This window comes from Idiotropiscis lumnitzeri, chromosome 9 (genome assembly GCF_059441095.1).
Source record: "Idiotropiscis lumnitzeri isolate Australia: NSW breed Sydney's pygmy pipehorse chromosome 9, RoL_Ilum_1.0, whole genome shotgun sequence".
NCBI lineage: Eukaryota > Metazoa > Chordata > Actinopteri > Syngnathiformes > Syngnathidae > Idiotropiscis > Idiotropiscis lumnitzeri.
In genome coordinates this window covers 15,373,810-15,398,118 of record NC_142399.1, presented here as the reverse complement: position 1 = coordinate 15,398,118, position 24,309 = coordinate 15,373,810, and the positions used below count along the sequence as shown (strand labels likewise).

Below are 24,309 nucleotides of genomic sequence, written 5' to 3'. Positions count from 1 at the left end.
AGTAGGATACAGTGGAACTTGTAATAAATATAATCAACTAAAAAAATACAGTTAGTACAAATTGAGACAGCAGCATATTCGACCTCAATTCAGTGAGCATGCAAAGATCTGGATGAAGAGAGCAAGTTTTTGTAACACTTAATCCAAATGAAAGCATTGAGACTCCAGCATCACCAGTATACTAGAGTATTTTAGAGTATTTGATTTTTTTTTAATGTTTGAGCTGTACTACTGGGAATTTGCCTGTTGGGTTGACAGCCATCAAGGGGCTGGCTGATGCTCTTAAAAAAAAACGAGTTTCTTTCCCTCTTTCGCTTCCTCCAAAGCAATCAGACTCAAAATATAAGCGCCCACACTGTAGAAAATGAAAACTTCTTGATAAAACAGTAATACTACCGATGCATGTTTTATTACCATTATAAACCTTCATTGCAAAAAGTACCAATTTAAGATCTTTATTTTGGGTAACTTACACAGTTGAATGTACAAGGGAGTGGCTTTCAACAAAATGGCGCATGACAAGTAAGTAGAACACACACAACTACTGCTATACTGCAAGGTTTGCTGACATAAATTTCGGATCAGGTTGTATATGGACGGTTCTCAGAAAGTATGGTCCAGGAGTGTGACAGGAGAGCCCAAAAATAAACTTCTTCAAAACGCGCTGAAAATGATATATGCTTTAAATCAAAACTTCCTGTAGTGTGCTATGAATAAATAATAATAGTTCACTCAGCCCTTTGTTCGCAAGAGATTGTTGAATGTTGTGGTCTAGTGCATCGTTTCACATTGGAGCTGCACCGAGCACTCGATTAAAAAACTATTTTATCAAATAATTTTTACACTTGAACAGCTTCATTACCTTTATAAAAAGGAATTCAGCTGAAAAACAGCTTCAAATGTATCTAGAAAATAAACTGAATGGTGAACAATGACCATCATATTAGACTAGTTACTTTGAAGCTCCGGTAGACACGAACAAATAATCACTGTTCGCTTCTCAAAGTAATGAATGCCTGCAGCTCAATTGTGCACATTTCAAACATGGCTGATTCACACTTATGAATACACTAAACAAATAAGATGTGCAATTAGCATGAAATAATGTATAAACCCATTTTATTGAATTTGCGTTACCAATAAAACTCGACCCCATACTTGACTGGTTGCTTCCATGGTCGTCATGGAACAAAAAAAAAAAAAAGAGAGTTTGTAAAAAATGTTATCGTAATTTGCAGGGATCCTATGCAACCTCCGTTTCAACTTTAGTTGTATACTTCCACAAGAACAACTAAAGTTGTTCTTGTGGAAGTATACAGTACGTCAGTGGCACCTGGTGGACACAGAAGGAATCGCACGTAACGTAATTTTTTTCTGCTGATGTATTATCACATTAAGGCAGTGGCGGGCCGTGCATTTCACACCTAAGCCTTCAGTGAAGTCCTACTTAATCCGACTTGAATAAATACCCCTAATAACACCATAATTTATGACACCACGGCTGTAAAAATATATATATATATAATATAGATATATATAGAATATATCTTAGATTGTCTAATGCTCGCCGGGTAAGACTGTATGGTTTGGATTAGTTGATTCCGCATAGCGTTGCCCTCTCTCAAGAGATTATCGAATCACCAGATATGTTAACACCTTAAACGTGCGGCCTGCGAGAAGGTCTTACTGTCACCAACTCATAATCTGATTGGCTATTGCAACTGTCTATCAACTCTAAGAGCCCGTTCAGTCACACAGTATGACGCCAGCACGATTGTATCTGAAAGCCTCGGACGAATTGTATGTGCTACTGGTATTATGAAAACTGCCTGGCAACACAAGCTAGCTGGATTCTGATTGGATAAAAACTGTCACCAAAAAATACAACACTGGGATATAATATGACATGAATATTTGGTTATGTTCTGCCAGCAGAGACCTTGTCCACCCACCACTGCATTATGGACAGTGTGGGACTGGATTAAACGGTATTGAGTTGCATTGACATTCTGTTCAACTGTTTTTTAAACTGGTGCATTTCAAGGGTACAAAGGGCTCTTAAATACAATTTGTTGGCATATGAGAAAAGGAAATGGTAGAGAGAGAGAGAGAGAGAGAGAGAGATTTTTTCTCAATGCATCTATGCAACTGCCTGCAAACTGGTACAGTGTTGAGGGCTGGTGGTTGGGTATCCTTGATTTAGATGATTACAAATTCAAACAAAACTGGTCTTGACCAGCGACATAGAGTGAACAATCTCATTGTACTGTACTAAAACTGTCATGGTCCGTTTCCGTCATGTCTTGTTTTTGTTTACGTTTGCTCAACTGGGGTGGGGGCGTTTCCTTCCAACGCGTGTCCTGTCGTGTCGTTTTGGCTGGAGAGACACGCCCACCAGCAACGCACCTGTTACTCGTTGACTCCTTGATTACGTCGCTACTTAAACGCCCCGGGCTGACTACTCGGTGTCGGTGCATTGCCCTTGGTTTGCCCCTTGGTTGGATGCCATTGTTGCCCTTTGTTCATTGTCCTTGCTCATGCTTCATTGTCACGGTCGCTTATCCCTGGTTCCTGTCCCTATGTCCTAGTCAAGTTTAGTTCTGCCCAGCCGCGTTTTTGTTAGTCGTAGTTGTTTTGCACTTTGTCACGTTTGTTTGTTCCAAGTACCTTGTTTGCCTTTTGGTTTTTTTGTTAATTAAATTCCCTTGCCTGGCTTCCCTGCATTTTGGGTCCTCCTCTTCCTCCACTCGCCGAGCGTAACAAAAACAACTCACGCACGCTCAATCTGACACGTATGTTTAAACGTATGTCAAACTGAAGCAGATTTTGAAGGATATTTTGAGTTCCAATGAGCATATCTAATATGAGTAGAAGAATCGCACAAAACAAGAGTTCTATCAAGCATCACATCAACACAGAGAGGACGAGACAAGTCTACTACCTGCGGAAGCCACCTGTCAGTACTATTACAGCGTCCGATGTGATCAAACGGACAGCTTCGTCAATAATGCTCCCCAGGGCTTGAGCCTCCGCTTTACTGACAACCCTTGAGATGTCTCCATGATACAGAAAACCTGCAGGGAAAAGACCATGTGGTTATTAGTCTGGGAGCCAGCCATCAATCACACTCAGTTGCTCAGGGGAAGTGGAGAGTCAGGCTGAATTAAAAGGGAGATACAATGTGATACTGTATGTTGTGCTGGAAGGCGACCACTGGTGCACATCAGGAAATGATGAACTGATGTCATTTTGGTTTCATCTATCTTGACCATTTGTTTTGTTTTGTCATGTTGTTGCATGGGAAAACATTAAAGATTTATCTTGGAACAACATGAACCACTCATTTCAGACAAAATCGTAACTATGACCACCCCTTTAAATGTATAATGTTGTGATGTGAAAGTGTTCCGACATCTTTTTCTGTCAAAAATGCCGTTATTTATCTGCTTCGAGCGGTCACTGCACTGTTGAGAATGACGGATTGTGACCACTTTGATGTAGATATCTGTCAGTCCAATAAAGTGGGACATGCACGCTGCATAATCTAATGTTTTGAATTACTACTTTCTGCAGCACTCCATTGCAGGCATCCAACTACACAGAGAGCAGCAAAAGAGCTACAGAAATGAGCAAATGTGTATGACAAAAATGTTTTATTTAAATATTCTTATTATTATTATTATTATTATTATTAATAATAATAATAAAGATTATTATTATATCATTCCAATAATAATAATAAAGTTCATTGTGTATTTCTATGCATCACCTATTGCTTTAATGCTCAAAATTCAAAACCTTCAAAACTTCAATGGAACAAAGCAACGCTTAATTTTGAATGATATCATTCTTTTTTCTTTTAAAACCATCTTTTTTAAAAATTTTGAATGCTTACTTACATTGGACGACATATTTTGCAGACGAACACGTCCAGCTTATTTTCTGATACCTTGGCTTTTTTGTTACACGATTTGTCAATGATTTGTGTACTACAAACTAAGTACAAATGGGTCAACTTCTGTATTGTTATTTTAATGTTTTATTATATTAACTACCTATTATTCATATAGACAGTATCTGCACAGTAGTATATCATTTTAAAAGTACAAGCAGAGAGATAACAGAGACCAATACTTAAACTGGTGTTATTTAAGACATTCATCATTCAAGTCCATGAAAACAATCTGTATATAACTAACAAATTTTCGGGTAACAGATTAACGTTTTCCTTCCAGACCCTTTATAATACTATTGACGGTCTTATTTCAGATTAACATTAAGTAACATTAAAAAAAAAATCAATGCCCAAGCTCCATGATGACTGATTTCTAACTGCTTTCTGTATGTGATTTCGAATTTCACAGCATGGACTCCATTTTACAGTCGCCACTGGGTTTTGTTTGAAATACCCCTGCTGTTTTCATTATTGTGTTTCAACGGTAAATTCCCGGTTGTTGTCATCTCTCTTTATGGGAAACATACAATATAACACCCGAACATAAAATGAGCCATGGAAAAAAAATGAGCAAGGGAAAAAAAGTCAAGACTGACGCCAGACGCCAAGAGGAGTGCAGCAATTTGGTTCATGACACTTTCTCTTGGCTCCGAGTGCCAGGTGGATTTTCCGTTCTATAATCAGTGGAATAGAAAAGTTGAGGTGATGAGATGTTGACGTACCACTTTGCTGCATCCGGTTGAGCTGAATGCTGGGCTCTGCCAGAATGTCACTAAATGAGCGCAGCCCCCTGCGGTACCATTTCTCTGCCGTCTTCGGTCCAACCCCAAACACACTTGTGAACAGCTGTCAGGAAATGAGGAAAGAGCTTTATTAAGACGTTCTGACATGACTGCTCCTTTAAGAAGAGGTTAGCTGTTGGAGTTTTGAAATGCTATAAGGATGGCCTTTCGAGAGTACAAAATGCAAATCATTTCCAAAGTTCCTCAATTAAAAAAAACAAAGTGAGGTAGCAGTCTTGATGAAGATATACAGCACCTGAACCTATATATATATATATACTGACCTTTAAGGTCTGATACCGCTCACTTGAGAGTATTCGCTCAACTTCAAATGAATGACCACATTGGAGGAGTTCCTGAAAAACAAACAATCAATTAAATATGATGTTCTTGTAACGAACTACTCACTTAATTTAACTCAATTAACTCATTCACTGCCTGTTAAGATGAATGTATTTTTATGCTTCTATATCCGTCAGTGGCAGCGATTGAGTTAAAGGTTCATCACGGCGGCACGGTGGACGACTGGTTAGCATGATGGCCTCACAGTGCAGAAGTCGTGGGTTTGATTCCGGCTCCGGCCTTCCTGTATGGTGTTTGCATATTCTCCCCGTGCCTGCGTGGGTTTCCTCCGGGTACTCCGGTTTCCTCCCACATTCCAAAAAACATGCAGAGCAGGTTGACTGAACACTTTAAATTGCCCCTTGGTATGAGAGTGAGCGTGGAGGGTTGTTTTTCTATGTGTGCCCTGCGATTGGCTGTCAACCAGTTCAGGGTGTCCCCCGCCTACTGCCAGAAGACAGCTGGGGTAGGCTCCAGCGGTACAGATAATGGATGGATGGATAAAGGTTCATCATATGCTTTCTTTTTTTTTTTTGCACTTGAGATGTCGTTTCACACTCGGCTGTGAACCGCTACTTATTTATTTTCATTTATATTGTCGGTTACAAAGGCCATCAGAATAACAAATCTGTTGTGCAGCACCTTTTTGTCAGCCTTCTGTTGAACAACCAAACACTATGGCGCAGTATTGGTGATGCTAGACACAACGCAATCCATCAACTGGTCAACAGAGAGTCTTTACTTTCTAGCATCAGCTGCTATGAAATGGGGAGGAAACAAAACAAAAAAGTGACCAGAAGCTAATCTGGAAGAAAAGTTTTAGTTAAGAACATAACGCAAAAACTACTCGACTGATTTCATTGAAAGGTTTTGGCCAGTTGGGCCGTGGACGTGCAATGCAAGAACTCGTGCCTTTTTGTGCACATTAGAATAAAAATGAAATTATAGTAGTTGTTCTATTGGGCCGGAACGGTGGATGACTGCTTAGCATGTCCACCTCAGTTCAGCAGTGCAGGGTTCTATTCCAGCTCCGACCTTCCTTTGTGGAGTTTGCATGTTCTCCCCGTGCCTGCATGGGTTTTCTCTGGGTACTCCGGTTTCCTCCCACATTCCAAAAACATGCATGGTAGGTCGATTGAACAGTCTAAATTGGCTGGCAACCAATCTGGGGTGCACCCCGCCCACTGCCCGAAGACAGCTGGGATTGGCTCCAGCACGCTCACGACCCTCGTGAGAAGTGGCTCAGATAATGGATGGATGCATTCTATTGTCACTGCGTCACTTCCAAGGCAAACACGATTGAAGTAGCATCCATCCATTTTCCTTACCACATATCCACACTAGAGTCACGGGTGAGTTGGAGCCTAGCTCAGCTGATTTTGGGGCGAGGTAGACCCTGGGCTGGTCGCAAGCCGATCGCAGGGCTCATATAGACAAACAACCATCCGCGCTCACGATCACACCTAGGAACAACTTAGAGTGTTCAATCAACCTACCGCGCATATTTTTGGAATGTGGGGGGATAAAAAACACGCAGACAAGGGGAGAACATGCAAACCCTACACAGTAAGGCCAGTGTAGTGTATAATGAATATGTCGGATATATCTAGTATACATGAGGTCCCCAAGCTTCAATCATCCGACTTCAATGATAGATACAAACAAACAGAGTGTTGTCCATAAATGTCATCAATGTCGTATTTTTAACTGGTCAGTAGTGTAGTTGCCATCTGCCGTCAAACTCAAGTTGCCAGCCAAGATTTTAGGGCAGTTCTACAAGGGTAATGATACCATCTTCATCTCCTCCATTGCCATGTACGCTCACAGGCACAGATTGCAGCACAATATTGGTGCTCTTTTGTAAGATCTATTCTGGAACTGTACGTCTACAGGACCCAAGGGTGTGCAGGTCAGATTACAGCTGACTCTACTCACCCCGGACGCAACCAGCTGGATACTCTCCTCGCAGGCAGGAGGATAAAGTACATGTACATTTGGACCACAACCTCAAGCCACATGAAAAACTTCTTCCCCTCAGCTATCAGATTCGTGAACATTAAAAAAAATAAATAAATAAATAAATAAAGTCCAGGGACTTTTTATTTAGTCCCATTTGAAAAGCAACAACCATGTTATTGTTTGCTTTGAAACCTCATTTTGCTCCCACTTTAATTGTCTGCCTCAATAGAGCACAACAAATTAGATGGCCATAGTATATTGGGCTTCATTAACGTAATATGTTAAGTCAGTCATCATCTCTTTTAAATCTACTAAAGCTTGCAATTTCTGTTACAGAATACATTTCTTGAGGATTGTGAATTAAGTGATGACCTCACAAATCAAGTAGTCAGTGAACCGAACATCTGAACAGGAACTGCAGTATAAGAAAGAGCAGCACATACCCACCTGCCTGCACTCGCGGGCACGCACACACAGACCATCAATCAAAAACCGCCTCACTGCTGCCAGACCTTCACATCAGTACTTTTGTATCTTCAGTTATTGCTATCTGATGTCGCTCCAATGTTCACCACCATATCAAGCATTTTGTTTTTACTCTGTCTGCTTTCACTTTGTTTTATGTGTCATGTCATGTTAAGCTTTGATCTATGATCCATCTGCTCAAACAGAAAAGAAAACGGTAGCGATGCTTCAGCATCAGAATGCTGCAAAGACAACAAGAACAAGAGGGCATTCATTGCCAGTCTAATTTGGGCTATTGTGGGACATTCATGTTATTTTCTTCAGTGATTCTACCTCAAAGCTGACAGATCTGACAGATTTTGAAACATGCGTCGAGAGACGCACTTTATGCTATATGTTTAAACGTGTCAGCTAACCTTGCATTGTCAGACAAGGCTTCTCCTCAAGAGTACAGTCGCAATAGTTGCTTGACAACCTGACATTTTCTTGTCAAACAAAAGGAGGCAATGATGGCCAAGTGACCCACTAAGATTGTTTTCACGCAAAAAAATGCACAAAAACATGAATACTAAAGATTACATTATATTGTGCAATTAATATATGATATCTTTAGGCCACAACCATCCATCCATCCATCATCTATACCGCTTCTCCTCACTAGGGTGGCGGGGGGTGCTGGAGCCTATCCCAGCTGTCTTCGGACAGTAGGCGAGGGACATCCTGAACTGGTTGCCAGCCAATTGCAGGGCACACAGAGACGAACAACCATTCACGCTCACACTCGTACCTAGGGGCTACTCAGAGTGTCCAATCAACCTGCCATGCATGTTTTTGGAATGTGGGAGGAAACTGGAGCACCCGGAGGAAACCCACACGGGCACAGGGAGAACACGCAAACTCCACACATGGAGACCGGAGCCGGAATTGAACCCACGACCTCCTCATTGTGAGGCCACCGTGCCAACCAGTCGTCCACCGTGCCACCCCATAACTATTTGGATTTTTCTTAATCCGATAGAATTGCTCCGTGAAAATTAAATATATACAAAATTAGGAAGCATCAAGAGGCCGGTAGCATCTTATATCTACATACATAGAGTAATAACACACCCAAGTTTGAAAACCGTCAAAATGACTGCGCTGTCCTAGAGTGAACTTAATATGTACATATGAGTGTGTGCGAGTCTATGGATGTATTTGTGTATTTATTTATTATCTATTATAGTTATTTATTAAAAAGATCACTACATAATATAACAATTATATATAATTTGCACATATTCCCCTGTCTGTAAATTAAATGAATGCTGAAATATGATACCTCCATGACTGCCTTGGTGTGCTCCCCCATGCAGGGCAGACATACACTGCACTGTCCACGGCAGACTTTTCAAGACAGACGCAGCTCTCCTGAAGACAAGGCATGAACTCTTGAGCTCATTGAATTCGTAGTTCTCTGCCAGTACTTCAAAAGCATCCTGCAGGCAGAGAAGGCCATGACAGACACGGGATGGAAAAAGGAGTTCAGGTTAGGATACGTTAGCTGGTCAATGCCACATACTGATTGTTTTTTTAAAAGGATCCGACACAATAGAAATGAGTTTTTTAAGTATGAAACCACGGAAAAGATAAAACAAGTTCAGTTACTTCAACATGTTCAATCAGTTACTTTAAATCACTGCGCTTCCCGTTGGTGCTTTTAAGTCTATGGGAAGACTTAAATTTCTTCACTTCTTAGTTATATTTACCGACAGGGGAACTTGAATGCAGTTTTATTTTGCTGCAAATAGAATATGCAATGCTCGATAAGAGCAACACTATGAGTAATGCTTTCACTTCTCAATGATTCATTTGGTTTAATGTTATTATTTATGTTAAATTGTTTTGTAATGCCTCATGAAAACTGACAAGTGTGTCGCTTCAGGAGAAATATTCAGTTCCTCGTGACGTTTGGGGTAGTATTTCATTTATATTATATTTCTGATATATTTTGTTATAAAACAAAGTATCGCCTAGTAATATGTATATCTAACAAACTGCTTTGCCATCTTCAATTTCCAAATGGGGCCTGGATTTTACGCTGCTCGATTTGACGACACAGAGGAGCACTCCATATTTATGCCTGAAGACAAGCCCTCGTTTGAGGCCGCTGCACCACCCGCTGTCTTGTGCAGACATGCAGCCTCGGGTCAGTAAACAGGACAGTTGCTTACCCAGGGACGCACTGACCCGCTTAGTGCACCACATGGAGATGGAGCAACTAATTCGCTTGCAAACACACACTCACAGATGACTCTCTAAACAGCGTGCAACACTCAGAAGTAGCAAGCTGGGCTACTGATGAAGGAGGAGAGAGCATGTACTGTACGTCTAATCGATCTGTTACAGGTAGTTTGTCAGGATGAGTCAGAGGAGTTATATAGTACAAGATGACCACCTTTATTTCCATCCGTCCATCCATTAACCAAGCCGCTTCTCCTCATGAGCGGGTGTGCTGGAGCCTATCCCAGCTGTCTGCGTACGGTAGGCGGATTACACCTGAACAACTATCCGCGCTCACACTCACACCTAGGGACAATTTAGTGTGTTCATTCAACCTACCGTGTATGTCTTTGGAATGTGGGAGGATAGTTGGTTTGTGGGTTTTCTGCGGGTACTCCGGTGAGTACCCGCAGAAAACCCACAGAGGCATGACGAAACATGTAAACTCCACACAGGACGGTCGGAGCCCGGGATCGAACCTTATACATTTGAACTGTGAGGCAGACATGCTAGCCAGTCTAACACCGTGCCGACTAATACATTTTCGAGTGTTTCACTAAGTTAATGGGTCTCTCTGTTAAAATGGAAACCATAGTATTGGGATTGATCATTGGAGGTGTGTGTGTGTGTGTGTGTGTGTGTGTTTGGGCGTAATTATGTGGCATGAATGTCAGTCTTTGGACAACAAGCCAAACAAATGAAGCAGATTAACATGAGCAAATAATAGGGCAATAAAGCATTTATTATAAAATTATAATAAAACCTTAACCTATACAAGCATAAACAGATGCTCATGAAGCAGGTCTATCATCTGCTAAAATATCCCGCTAAATGGAGTGAGCAAACAGAACACACTATGGCCCTCATCTTATTAATGAGGAATTATGGCTCATTGGGGGGAACACTGAAGACGCATTGATGCAGCATGCCAATTTACCTCCCACCACCACGTATTGTGGCCATGTCTGTGAGTTATGTTCACACAGCATCCTGGATCGCTGCATGTGTACAAAAAAGTGTCAAAGCAAGTTTGAAACCCCACTGAGAAGCAATTAAGCACAATTAACAGCTACAATGAGTTCTATTTATCATTATCTCATGCAATAATCACGTACATGAAATGATTACACTCCTCCAAATTTCAAAATATATCCATAAGATAAGGTGTAAAATATGGGAATATTGTATTGCGCTGTCCTTCTACCGTGCTTCCATACGTGTATTTGATGCAGCACGTCATTCCTCCAAGACACAAATTTTAATTTTTGCATCTACCTACATCAGATTTGTGTGGAAAGGATGATACCGGGGGCTCAGTGGTACAAATATGACAGCAGCCTTGATTTGTCTGTGGTTGGACATATCAAAAGATTATGACTTTGTGGAGCAAAGAAATAAAATATGCATTATGCAAAAAAAAAAAAGAAATTGTCACCCAATAGTGCATGACTGGGAAAGAAGAGCATCTCGCACACAGTGTATGGTTGACAACTTACTAGTGTGCTATAAATGAGATGATGCATATCCTATCTTGCTGAGTTTGACATTGTTTTGCAGCATGTACTTCCTCTTTCTCCTTGGTTGCTCCTTTCTTAATGCCTTAGTCATATCACAGCAGACAACTTCATCTGGCTGGCTCAATATTGCATAAATCACACAAATACTGTATCTCCTCCTGGCCTGCTAGCGGTCCTCTCTCCGGAATTAGGAAACAAGAAATTCTTTGATATTCCATCAAAGAAGTAGCAAGTGTTGCATGTTTTTGTCTAGTGAAGTCACTCAGCCGCTTCTCTGGGGCTGAACTAAGATGAAAATGATTTCACACGGCTACAGAAGTCATCAAATTGTGCACCTAGACTTCAAAGCAGTCTATTATGTGAGCGTCTTGCCTTGTTACTGGTTAGTAGTTTTGCATTATTAATTTTCATATCACAGAAATATGGCATTTGAACAGGGATGTGCACTTTTTATACGCATTGATTGTACTGCATGTGTGTGCATTTACAAACCATGTCAAATAAACAATTTACAACAGGTGAAGTCAATAAAGCTGTGGAACCATCTCAGGGGTAATCAGTGGAAACAGGATTCAACTAAGCTCAATTTGGAGCTTTTGGGAATATTGTATTTGTATTATGCATATACCGTACGTGATTTTTATTTTATTTTATTTTATTTTATTATTATTTATTAAAAAAATTTTTTTGCAAAAATCTTCCCCAAAATTTCAAAATGGATTTCATCTATTTTGGAATGAGGCTGGAACATAACGACATATTTAAAAAGGAGAAGCTCTATGGATACCACTTAGATATAATAATATTTTCATTATTGGCTTATTGATCAATGAAGCTCAAGGCCTACAAAGTCTGCCTGGCAACAAATGCAAACACGTGGGAGGACCAGAATTACAAAAAAAGAAATCCTAGAAATATGTTTGTCTACTTCGCTGTGCCTGCTGAATATATTATGTATGTGGGTTGTAATTGGGGTTTTTTTTGCAGCAAAAAATATTTTTTGTTGTTTGTGTTGTGTTTATTATAATTGGAAGTAGACCATAAGGGAAATGGAATTAAAATTTTAACATCAGACAATAAACAAATCTGAAAAGCTATTTCAATGTGGACGTTTCTAAGCAACGTCTCTCATCAGGAGGTACAGCGACTGTACGTGAGGTCAATGACTTAATTATAGGGAACAGAAACTGAGTGTGACTTCTAATTGCAGTTAATGGAGAGGAGCAAAAGGGGTTCAAAACTTCAACCGCCATTTGACAGACGAGGGAGGAGTTGAGGCATATGGACATTTATGCATATGCTCTATCTGCATCTATTGTGAATTGTGCTTGGTTGATTTTGAGCAAATTCATCAACAGTTCTCCAATCACAGAGGCTTGTCACAGCGCACATGGCATCAAATCATTTCAGACCGTGTTTCTGTTTTCATTTCTTATTGAATGATTGACGAAAATATTCTGTTCTTTCAACTTTTAGTCTCCTCACATTTCTGGCATTCAAATGTCATCATGTGCGGAATTTCCATGTTGTCCTCATGTTCTTCAGGTACACCCTCCTCCCAAATTCCAAAAATATACATGTTAGGTTAACTGCAGATTGTAAAATGTTTTTGGGTGTTCAAGTGAGTGTGATTCACTGTTCATCTATCTGTGCCCTGTGATTGGCTTGACACCAGTCCAGAGGTACCCTACTATAAAATGAGTCAAGAGATCACATCGAGGACAAGAACAAAATGGATGCGTGCTCATTTATGTATAAAAAAATGTTTTCATTACAGAGTGGTTTTTGTGTTTATCTTTGATCGTTCGAGGTGTTCAGTATAGCATTTTACCTCCTAGTCAACAACATGCAGCACAAAATGACATTCTGGCCTCACAATTTCCCTCCTGTCACATCATTTTCCCCACCTGCTCCATCCCTCCAACATTGTTCAAGAAGATTGAGTAACAGATTCATCATTCCTGGTGGGGACTGTCATGTCCATCATCCCCTTAGCCAATCCAGCGCCTGAGGGTATGTCGCAAATGCCAGCTCAGTGCCACGGGTTTGTGAACATGTCAACTGCTACGCTTCCAGAGTGTCGCAGCTGCAGATGCATCTCATTTGCCACTTGAACCCATTTTGCTGAGTTTATTTTGAAGCTGGTGATGGGGGAGGGGAAGGTGAGATTGGTTCACTGTATGGAAAAAAGGAACTCCTACAGAAAGTAGAAATGAAAACATAGTGGGCATAGATAGGCACTTAACCCTATTTTGCCGGTCCATCGCTTTCATCCTTATTCATGAAAATAAATGCCCTCCGTCGGCGGGAATTTGACGGTGGGGATTATTAGGTATTTATCGAAAGAAATGTGAGGGGACAATATTCTTTTAATGTTGTATATTTTAATTAAGACTTGAAATGAACTTTTTTTTTATGGGAAACATTTCCGCTAATCAATAACATTGTTTGAGGAGCAAATGTGCAATATCAAGGAGCAATCTTTTTCCCGGTTAATTCCGGTGACCTGATACAAACAATAAAAATATGACAATATAATGAGTGAGTTGTAGGAATGGAGCTATTGAATATTTTAGTATATGAGTATCCTACTGAAAATAATCGAATATTGAAATAATCTGATAAAATTTTCATTTGAATGGCACAGAGGACAGTCAAAACAGCGCAAAGGATTATTGGCTGCCCTCTCCCCCCACTGTCGGACATCTACACCGCCCGGTGCCTCAGAAGGGCTCTCAACATCGTCAATGACAATACCCACCCAAACTCACACCTGTTCGACCTGTTGCCCTCTGGCAGGCGCTACAGATGCATCAAATCAAGGACCAATAGACTGAGAAACAGTTTCTTTCCGAGAGCCATCTCCATACTGAACTCTCACACACACACGAGACCACCCTAACCTCGCAAAACAGCATTGTGATGTGTTTCTATATGCCCTATTCAGTACTGAATTCCATTGCACTGTCTTCTTTATTTATCTAATTTATATATTTGTCTGTATTATTGTTGTATTGCACTGGAGAGGGGAGCCCTCTAATCTCGTTGCACACTTGAGTACAATGACAATAAAGGGATTTCTATTCTATTCTATTTCTATTCAAACTAAAACATTTGACATCTTTTTTTAAATATCAAGAGTTCATATTTCTTAAATTCACATTATGCATAGCAGCCAACTATTTTCGCATGCAGAATCATTTTCCTTGGGGCAATTTCAAACACAACTATACGTTCTAGTAACAAAAATATAAGGCATTAAAAGCTTGTATTGTATTATAGGTTTATTGCTGTGTTTTCTTTAGCTTAAACCAGCAGAATAACACAAATATTCTTTGTCATATACTCTTTATACCGATCGGAATTTATAAACACACTGCATGATGCAATTATGGTCGCGGGCATAGAGTGTACTTGTCATCCTCAAGTCACAAATTCGTTGATAGTCATAATTAATGCAACGCTCAGACAACACAACTTTGACGGTCACTATTTTTTTCTTACCAGAGGTGGACATTCCAACAACACTGACAGAAGGTACGTCGATCAGTCTCAGATAGATAGTCAGTCATTTGGTTGACAAATGACGGGAAACATCAAAAAAAGTGTTCTTGTTCGGCACTTCAATCTTAACTTACTGGGTCAGCACCGAAAAGCAAAGTACTAATAAATACTGTTTCCACCTCAGACTTTCTACACATGTGTTTAAAACGCTTTTCAATGTGACGACGTGAGGCACAAAATACACATTTTGGTGTGCAAACTGAAATGCAAGGCCGCTTATCTCAAGCCTTGAATTTAGATTCCGGCTGAGAGAAACGGTCTTGGCCACCCTCTGATTAATGCATTGAGAGGGAGAAAAAAAATGTATCTGATGTAGTGAAGAGAAGTAGTAACTGTTTCTTACTGTCAAAATCTTGTTTTTGTTGTCTGTGCTTGTCCGTCTCTGGCAGGCATATTGAGAAATTGTAGCCACAGGGATGAGTGCCGACCCATCTTGCAATGCAGGCGGTGTGTCCTGTGTACAAGAATAACCAGACACTCGAGAATAAAATAAATGCATGATAAACAATATATTGCTTTTGTGTATCTTTTCATGGCAGGTACTTGAAAGTAGCTGAGTTGCTAAATGTCTAGATATGTTTGAGGTTATGCGTATATCCCTGAGTAGCAGAGGAAAGTGTCAAGCTGAGCATAAAAATTTAACCGTTTGCCTTGGAGAAGTTATTTCATAACCGCGTGTCTCCGGGGCAACAGGCTAATGACACTCATCTCACAGTCTGGTGGCATCCAAATCCATTACAACGCTGAACCCGTGGCATTACAAATCTGCTTGCCATCATCCAATTTGCCTCCTGTAAATTGCCTTTTTCATACTGTGAAGAAATGGTTCAACATTTTTGAAACATATGTCAAGGGCATAATAAAATATATTCCGGTAATTAGACATCACAAAGAGAATATTGCGAACATCCAATAAGTCTTGGATTTGGTATGAGAACCGGGACGGGAGGAAGGTACAGTTTGTCAAACCATCCACCGAAGAAGCAAGCATCAAAAAGGTAACGCCAAAAGAATTCTCTCACTGCAAGGTTGAATCTCCTGCATTCAATGTTAACAAAAAATATTCATACACTTAAAAGCACAAAATGCTTTAAATATATTCTACAGTGTTACACAAAAAGAGTTTCTGAGTGCTTTTCTAATGCAGTTCATTAGCTGTAAAGCAAGTGAGCAGCGCAATGTCATCAAGGTCCGAGCTTTTTTTGAATTTTGCACTTGCCCCTCTATGCCAACACACTAGAATATAAACAACACACATGCGCCTCAGCGGGCCAATTGCAAATATTGCATTGCAAAGGAGATATATGCTTTCTAATATACTCAGACTAGCTTTGGGCCTTTTATGACATAAAATGCACTTTATTTCCACGCTATCCAGAAAAGCTTAAGCGATAAATGCCCCTGAGCAACAGCCTATTTGCAGAATTTTATTTTATCTCTGCGTGATAGCTGCTTGAACGAGTTTATCACTCATGCACAATTGCCAGTGCGTGCTCCCTTGTTCAGTTTGCAGAAGACGTGCATCATAAAATAAGAAGAGGAGAGGGTTTATGGTTACCTTGGGTCATGTATCAATAAATGTCAGCATGGCATTATTAGCGCTGTCATTTAATGATAAGGTTGGCTGGAAGAAAGCAACAATGTTCATGTGCTAATAAGAAAGAAGATGAAGTAGTTTCAGGATTATGTCAGGACATGTCATTATGACAGTTCACACAGACTTTGGGGACAAAATGTAGATAAGATGTGGAAAACTTCAGAGGCCTTTTATTTTATTAAATGTATTTATTGTCCTCAATTTCCTATAGAATCATCTCATCTGCAGCATACGTACGTTGTGGAAGTCTCAGATAGCGGCCTTGTCTGTCTGTTTGTTTTACATTTCCACATAATGTGGAAGTTTCTCTCAGTGTGAAAACAAGAACATTGGTATAAGTGAAGTGAAACAAATTTTCCAAGTAATAGTTGTGGGATTCATATTAATTAAAAAAAAAAGCTCAGAATGCAAGTGGTGTTCAGGCTTTTAAGACATCTTAACCAAAGCAAATTAAATGCATTATAGTCATTGGAACCCACAAGGTCAATGTCTTACAAGTCAAGCAAGTAAATTGCAAATGCTTTCTTTTTGTGTGTGCACTACAGCTCCTCCCTTTCAGGCAGAATACTTCAAAGCAGTAAGCGCACACAAATTTGAAGCAATTTGCAAGAATTTCATTTGTAATAAAAGGATGTATATCTTTCATACAGAATGTAAAATGCTGTAACAAATTTCAACATGGTTCATCAAGGAGCAGTTTGCAATTCAACTGCAATTGGCCCAATACAAAGAGGCTAGCAGGGGAACTACACAATCAGTAAGAATGAACTCTTTTGCTGTCAGCCCAGTAAAATAAATACACTTTTTGACGTCTATATCCGTCAATGGCAGTGAATGAGTTAAGAATAAAGAATTAAGGGTGTAAAAACTGGCACATCTTGATTTTCATGCAGAAGCAAGCTTCTTTTACTGAGTTTGGCACACAAGGATGCATGACAGCCTTCCCCTCTCTCCAAATGTCCATTTTGTTTACAGTAGGCAACTTTAAATCATGCGCAAAAGTGCTTCTTGCTGTTCCTTATGTCATTACATCTCCTGTATGGATTGCACGGATTTAAGTCCAGCACTTTACAATTTATGTGTTTCAGAGCTTAGCAGCAGGCAGGCATTCCACTGAGTGCTTCTGTAGAAATTGTGGAATTTTGAAAAATTTGCAAAATTGAATTGTGCACACTCTGGTACCCCACCTACTGCCGGAAGGCGGCTAGGACCCTCGTGAAGATAAGCGAATTAGATAATGGATGGATGGATGGATGAATGGATAGATGGATGCATGGACAGTATATATTAAAAGTAAGTGTTGTTGTTATGGCTTTGGTGTCTGGATCAAGAAAACAACCTTTAGTGCTCCAAGTTTCTGCTTCTGTGTGATTTATGATCCAAACCTGAATCAGGTGTCTGTTCTCCACAGGAGCAGGCCTTCCCACTCTCATGCTGTCAGTGAACCAGCTGATGTGCAGTACTTTCATCTTGGACAGATTCTTCAAACCACACCCCTTTAGCCACTCCCACAGGGATGATTCCCTGCTGTCTTCAGACACCACGTGAGTGATGTCATCACTGCAAATGAAAATGAATGACTTCAATGCTTTGTTCTAATGTTTGCGTCAGGACAAGTCAAGGTCACATACATTTACGCTGGAGTAAAATAAAGTCTTGCATACCCACAAAACCTCAGGTACTCATTCTATCGTGGAGCATATGTGTGAGAGTGGTCATCCGATACTATTTACTATCTACAATATACTTAGCAAATTCATAATGCCTACTTTGTACACATGTGTGACCACCAAAATATTCCATTTAAGCCAAGTATGCAATACAATAACCTTTAACTTAATGCATTGAGCCATCTAAAAAGAGCGTGACCTATTTGCTTCAGGAATGTAAGGCACTGTTATAACATGAAACAGCACTGCATGTTTACAGATTTTACAGACATTTATTTGTAATTTTATATGTAGCCACATCAAACCGAAAAAAGTCAAACTGGCATGCAAATGAGCAAGAAAGCAAGCCCAGTGCTGAATTGTTTTGGTCTGAATAAGTGGGACTGACAGTCAGACTGAGAGTGAGCCTAGACACAAGGACACATAAAAGTCACAGAGCTTTGATATGGAGAAGTCTCTGTGGTCAACTCTCTGCTTCCCTGTTCTTTCAGGCAAAAGCTTCCATTTCCTATAACAAAGTAAATTAGGAAACTTGTGCACATCATTAATTGAGAATGTTCATGTTTGCTCTGTTTTGTCTTAAAAACTGCTATCTAGACATACACAGCATATAAAACTGAAGAACTAGCTCCGGGGTGTCAAACTCATTTTTGTGGAAGGGCTACATCGTACTTATGCTTTCCCTCAGAGGGCCGATATGATAAATGTATGATCACCTTACGTTGTCACACACCACAAATTGTTGGAGAGCCAGTTTTGAAATCAGAAGCCAGTCAGTTCAATTAATTTTAAAAGGGGAGGATTGGTAACAAATATATGGCAATATATCTTATGTCAATGTTGTGAAGTGAAGAAAATGTGCTAGAAAAAGGAAGTTGACGGATATAATTTGTCCTTCGCGGACCACATAGAATGAAGTTGCAGACCCGATTTGGCCCCTGGGCCTTGAGTTTGACACCTCAGTTAAACCCTACATGGATTTACATGGAATATTTAAATTCTTGACCTTATATAACATATTGGGAAAAAGGAAAGTGCATTTGTGGGCATGTTTCCCCACAGAGGATGCACGCGTTACATCCGGTCGATATGTGGAGGGCAGTGTGCCTTCAACTTGTGTAAAACTAAAAATATGTTCTGTTGCTATCAAACTGCTTTTGTCGGCTTACAGAATTAACGTCAGTTTGAGGCGAGCACGCTCTATTTCCTGCCGTTGGTTTGAAACTATTGTATCAAGCCGAGTGTAACCGAAGCAGCGTTCAAGCTGTGTTTCTGGGAATGCTGCCATGGGCAAGCTGTCACGCTGCTGGCAGGCACACTGATACACATATGTACGCACGCACTTATGCTTATATGACACACATGAGGATATTTATTTATTAACAGTGCACACGACATACATCTTATATCAATAAATATAGATAATTTGGGGTTTGAAACGACGGTAACACGGAGCACAAATACTTAATTTTTATCTGCCGAGCACCATAAGTAAATTCATATGGATGTGCCGCATGAACAAAATTGCCTGATAAGAAGTTGACTGAAGTTTTGTTTTAGAATGTGTGCAAAGTTTGGGGTTTAATACTGTCAACGAGTGAGAGAATAAGAACAATTTAGGCCACCCATATCCACAGGTAACACACAACCGTTGATTCATCATGACTTGAAAAAAATGTACACAAAAACATCCCCTTTAATGTGATTTGATATCAAAATTTTGGCAAAGTCATTCAAATGATCCCCCTGTTTTGTGTTAAAAAAATATATTAAGAGGACATGGTACTATTACTGCTCTAAATTCCAAAGGCAGAGACAACCCCGTAAGTGAAGTTAAAAGTCACAGCTAAAATCTTTTAAGACATACACAGAGTACAGAGTAACAAATAGCACTTTTTTTCCTAACCTGAGGATGTCATCCACAATAAAGCCTTTTGACCTGGCCAGCTTGGTCAGAAAGCTTCTCCTGCTGGAGCCCATTTTCCTCTCCACTAGGTACAGTCTGACCTCCTTAAACTTCACCGCATGCCTTGGGACCCTGACGCTCGCTGGTTTTGACCGCTTCCGAACACAAGGCACAATGGCAGCATGGAACATCTTGCCTGGAATGAGCGAAGTGTTTCTGCAGCATTTGTTCTTATAACTTCCATTAAGGAAAAAATAAGCAACTGTTCCTCTTGTTTTGGGGTTGTTGTTTTTTTTTTTTTTCCCTACCAGTGTTACACTTACTGGCATAAGGATGCTTCTGCCAACAGGTGTTGAAGTTGAAGTTTTGGTTTTTACCATAGAAACAGCTGCAATGTTGAGTGGCTTGTTTTTTTTTGTTTTTTTTTAATAATTTGGCATGGGCTTGTTTGCCAAATAGATGCTTAAAGGGGAAGTCATCCTCCAAACATTCTTAACAACAATATGTTCTATACACCATCACAAGTCAAAACACAGACATTATTTTATTTTATTTTTTTTTGGTGATTGAAAGATGCAGTTGAGTCTACATTGTATTTTGGTTAAATTAAAACTTTTGATAAGTGCTGTCAAGCGATTACATTTTTTTAACCACTTAATCGCAAAAAGAAAATCTTTATTTCATTGTGATTAATCACATTTTTCAATGACTATTTATTATGAAGCTTGTACCCGGTATTTACTTGAATAATATCTTCAAATTCATGTAAATTTACCAAATATTAAGTGAATTCTAAATCAAAAACTGTTCTAATTGCTTTCTTTGATCCTTGAATACAAAAAAAAAAAAAAAAATCACCGGTTTTTATACATCTCGGATGGCAACCATTGTGTCACTTGCTGTTGACTAAAAATGACATCACAGTTGCTCAGAGCTCAGCTAATCATGTCTCAGCTTCAGAAAACCGGTGAGCCATGATTGGTCCTTACCTGAACCCTGAGCCACCATGATGTCATTTTCAGTGACAAAAAGTGACAAAATGGCCGCCCACGGTGAAACACGGGTGGCTTTTGCTGCTTAAGTCATATTCCACAAACGCAATACTAATGAAAATACTTTTATTCGACTAGAGAAGGCACATAGAACATATTATTGGCCCCAAAAATGTTTGGTTGACTTCCCCTTTAAGAGGAAGTTTGCTCAACAACAATGTGCCCAGCAAATCAACCCAAACGTTATTTCCAAGTACACTTACATGGAATGAGTGGAGCTTCTCTCAAGGGAGTTGCCTGAATTCTGGTCACTTCAGACAGCTGTCCTGCCATGTCCAGTTCATTTTGCCACTTGCTCACACATTATGTCCAGACCAAGTCAGCACCATCTGCTGCACCACTTTAATTAGCTTACTGTCTAAAAATGAGTCTTTGTGGAATTTTATCCACAATCTTTGCACACACAGGTAGCCAAAAGATACCATATTATGTCCGAAGGTAAAGTGGTAAGGAGCACAAATTAAAGAACAACTTCATGGTTTACTTTTCAAATGACTATTAAGAAAGACAGCCAATTGCCTTGTGTGATTTTGGTTTCACTGTTGTATCCCTGTGAAGCAATTATCTACAGTAAAATATATTTTAAGTGAAGAAGAAAACTCATAATAGACTTTGCATCAATTTTTTTTCACTTTCCATCATGAACTAGCTGGACAGAAATTATTACACCGCTCTCACGAAGCTCGGCCTTCTATGGGTTAACGGGTGTCATACAGCAGAGTTGACTAATTTGACAGTTTAGCCCTTCCCCTCAATTACGCAGCTGGGCATGAAGGTGCTTGGCCTCCTGTCAAATGGAGCACTATTACATTTTAATATCGCTAAGACAAATGACTTCACTCCCGGTAGCAATGTCTGAAATTTTGAACCCAATTTCTCAACTGACTTCCTTCAGTAGCCAAACGTGGAAACCAAATGACATTGTCCTCTAACTTTTTGGAGTTTTTCTACAAATCCAAAGCACACCATTAGTTGCTGCCTTTCACATAACTGGCATGGGTTTGGTTCCTGGTCCACTGACGTCTCCAGATGGCTCGATTATCTTCCTTTCGTTCTGTCCTCCTGGCTTCCTTTTTTTCTTTCTGTGCCTTGTCCAAAAGGTTCTGTGTGCTTGCGGCATTGAGCGTTATGACAAGAACGAGGCAACAGATGAGAGTATCACACTTTTTATTCAAGACCACAAATGCAAGGCTTTTCCTGTTAACAAATATCTAATGAGATCTATTCAGCCACTTTCCTGATACATTGAGGGTGCATCTGCGGCTGCAGGAGCTTGTACATTTTCTGAATTTAATACATAGCTGCAATTAATTTGCTAAATGAATGTATGTTATATGGCAGTGTATGGGGCTTTTTGGCATACACAAAATTAATTATTCAAACAATGAAGTAACAATCACTACAGAATAGGATTATTTTTATAGTATTGGGCCAAGAAAAGAATGCCAGCTTTCTCACGAGCTTCTAAAGCTACAATTGGAATTTACATTAGCTGAGAAAATTTTAAGAAAGGTTTTTTTTTTTTCGACACAACGCATGCAGTGAGTGCATTACGACTGAACACACAAAGGTTATAAATGAGGACAATAGTTTGTATTGTGTGCACTTCCTCCCTAATTTGCATTCACTGTATTAAGTCGATGAGTAACAGTTTCCAAAGTTGTTTTCATTAGAGTGATTTCAATTGATGTTATTTAATGCAACAGTAGGCGCATACATGCAATCCTCTCCCATTCTGCTGCATTTAATAACTCTAACAAGCTCCTATTTAGGGTCATTAGTATGGACAAACACAGTCTGACATTGCAGGAACTATTCTCAAAGAAGAAAGTTGCAAGCGGAACAGCACTGACAAGTGCATGTTCATCCATCCATCCATTTTCTATAAGCTTACCCTTGTTAGGGGCTTGTGTGAGCTGAAGTCTATAGCGAGAAACGCTTTACACCATAGACTGGGTGTCAAACTAACAACTATTTCCACAGAAGGACAATTTAGAGTCTTCAATTAACTTAAGAAACGTGTTTATGTTATGTTCGAGGAAGTTGGAGTATCTGGAGAGTATCTGGGGTCCTCAACATATTTGGGGCCCCTTGAAATCTCGGTCAACTGCTAAGTGATATATGATCTTTAATAATTGTATTATTTATGCTTTCATTTTGTCGCAGTTCTGTAAAGACAGGCATAGACTGCAGTCCTACGAGTGGCCCATAGGGGGCCGTTCCTACCGACCAAGACGCTTGTGCCCGCCACCCACCCCTCCTCAATTTAGACACGGATCTAAAAAAAAAATAAACACATTTTCAATTTTATTTTCATTTGAAATAACAATGTTGGGTTGTTGATCATTAAAACGTTAAAAATATGGATGTAATTTTGTCTGATCGATGGCCTTAATGAAAATAATGTTAGGTGTGTGGGCTTATACACAACGGATATGTGAATGTTGCTGTGGCATTTATCAAAGTGAATCTGCAAGTTTTTAAAATATATATATAATATTAAATATAAATATACACACAATCGTAAATAGTGACTGGCACACGGGACTCACATAACATAGGCATACAAAGGAAAAGTCACTTAAAACTATAATCACTTGTCACCAAAATGGCGCTACGTATGCCCACAGCATTCTCGAAAAATGTCAGAACGTTCACCCCAAAATGTTGAAAGTGTTTTTTCTCAATGAGCTAGTGAGTGCATCTAAAAAGAGCAAAATGCTTATTGTTCGTAAAATCTGTAATTATGGGATGATCATTCTAATATTTTCAGAGGTTGAAGTAAGCATAAATAGAGATGTCACACAAATTTTGATCGCAGTTTTCGAACATTCCCACATCCCACGTTTAAGACTTCCTGGCGCAATCACTGTGCTGCAAGTGATGAGGGACATATTACATTAACGTCCGCAACTAAATCGCCATTTGAAAATGTTTCATAAAAGAAACCAAGGGAACTGCAAATCCTTTTGAGATATAAAAAGATTAATTTGGGATTTTTTTCTGTTCAAAGTCCCCATAATGTGCAGTAAAAAAACTGAGGAAAACTGATAATTGTGTATTACACATCTATGGATAATAAAGAATTCAATCCCTTGAAAGTAGCAGTAAAACATTTGGAAAATAAGCACTTCATCAGATTGAGGATGGTAGACTTACAGTAGAAGCCTGCAGTGTTTCTTTGGATTTGATAAGGTTCTGCATGGGGTCAAGGAATAAATTATTTAAAATAAATACT

At 39.6% G+C, this 24,309-nt stretch overlaps 1 protein-coding gene across 1 annotated transcript in view; it reads right to left on the bottom strand.

The window, feature by feature from the left end:
- The window catches only part of dntt (deoxynucleotidyltransferase, terminal), a 72,098-nt gene extending 51,888 nt beyond the window's left edge, over window positions 1–20,210 (bottom strand). The window contains 8 exon segments of the mRNA XM_088304752.1: window positions 2,942–3,074; window positions 4,678–4,801; window positions 5,022–5,093; window positions 8,825–8,864; window positions 8,866–8,981; window positions 15,190–15,300; window positions 17,829–18,003; window positions 20,020–20,210. Of these exon segments, the coding sequence (XP_088160878.1) occupies window positions 2,942–3,074; window positions 4,678–4,801; window positions 5,022–5,093; window positions 8,825–8,864; window positions 8,866–8,981; window positions 15,190–15,300; window positions 17,829–18,003; window positions 20,020–20,210 (962 nt within the window).
- Between the last annotated feature and the right edge of the window lie 4,099 nt (window positions 20,211–24,309).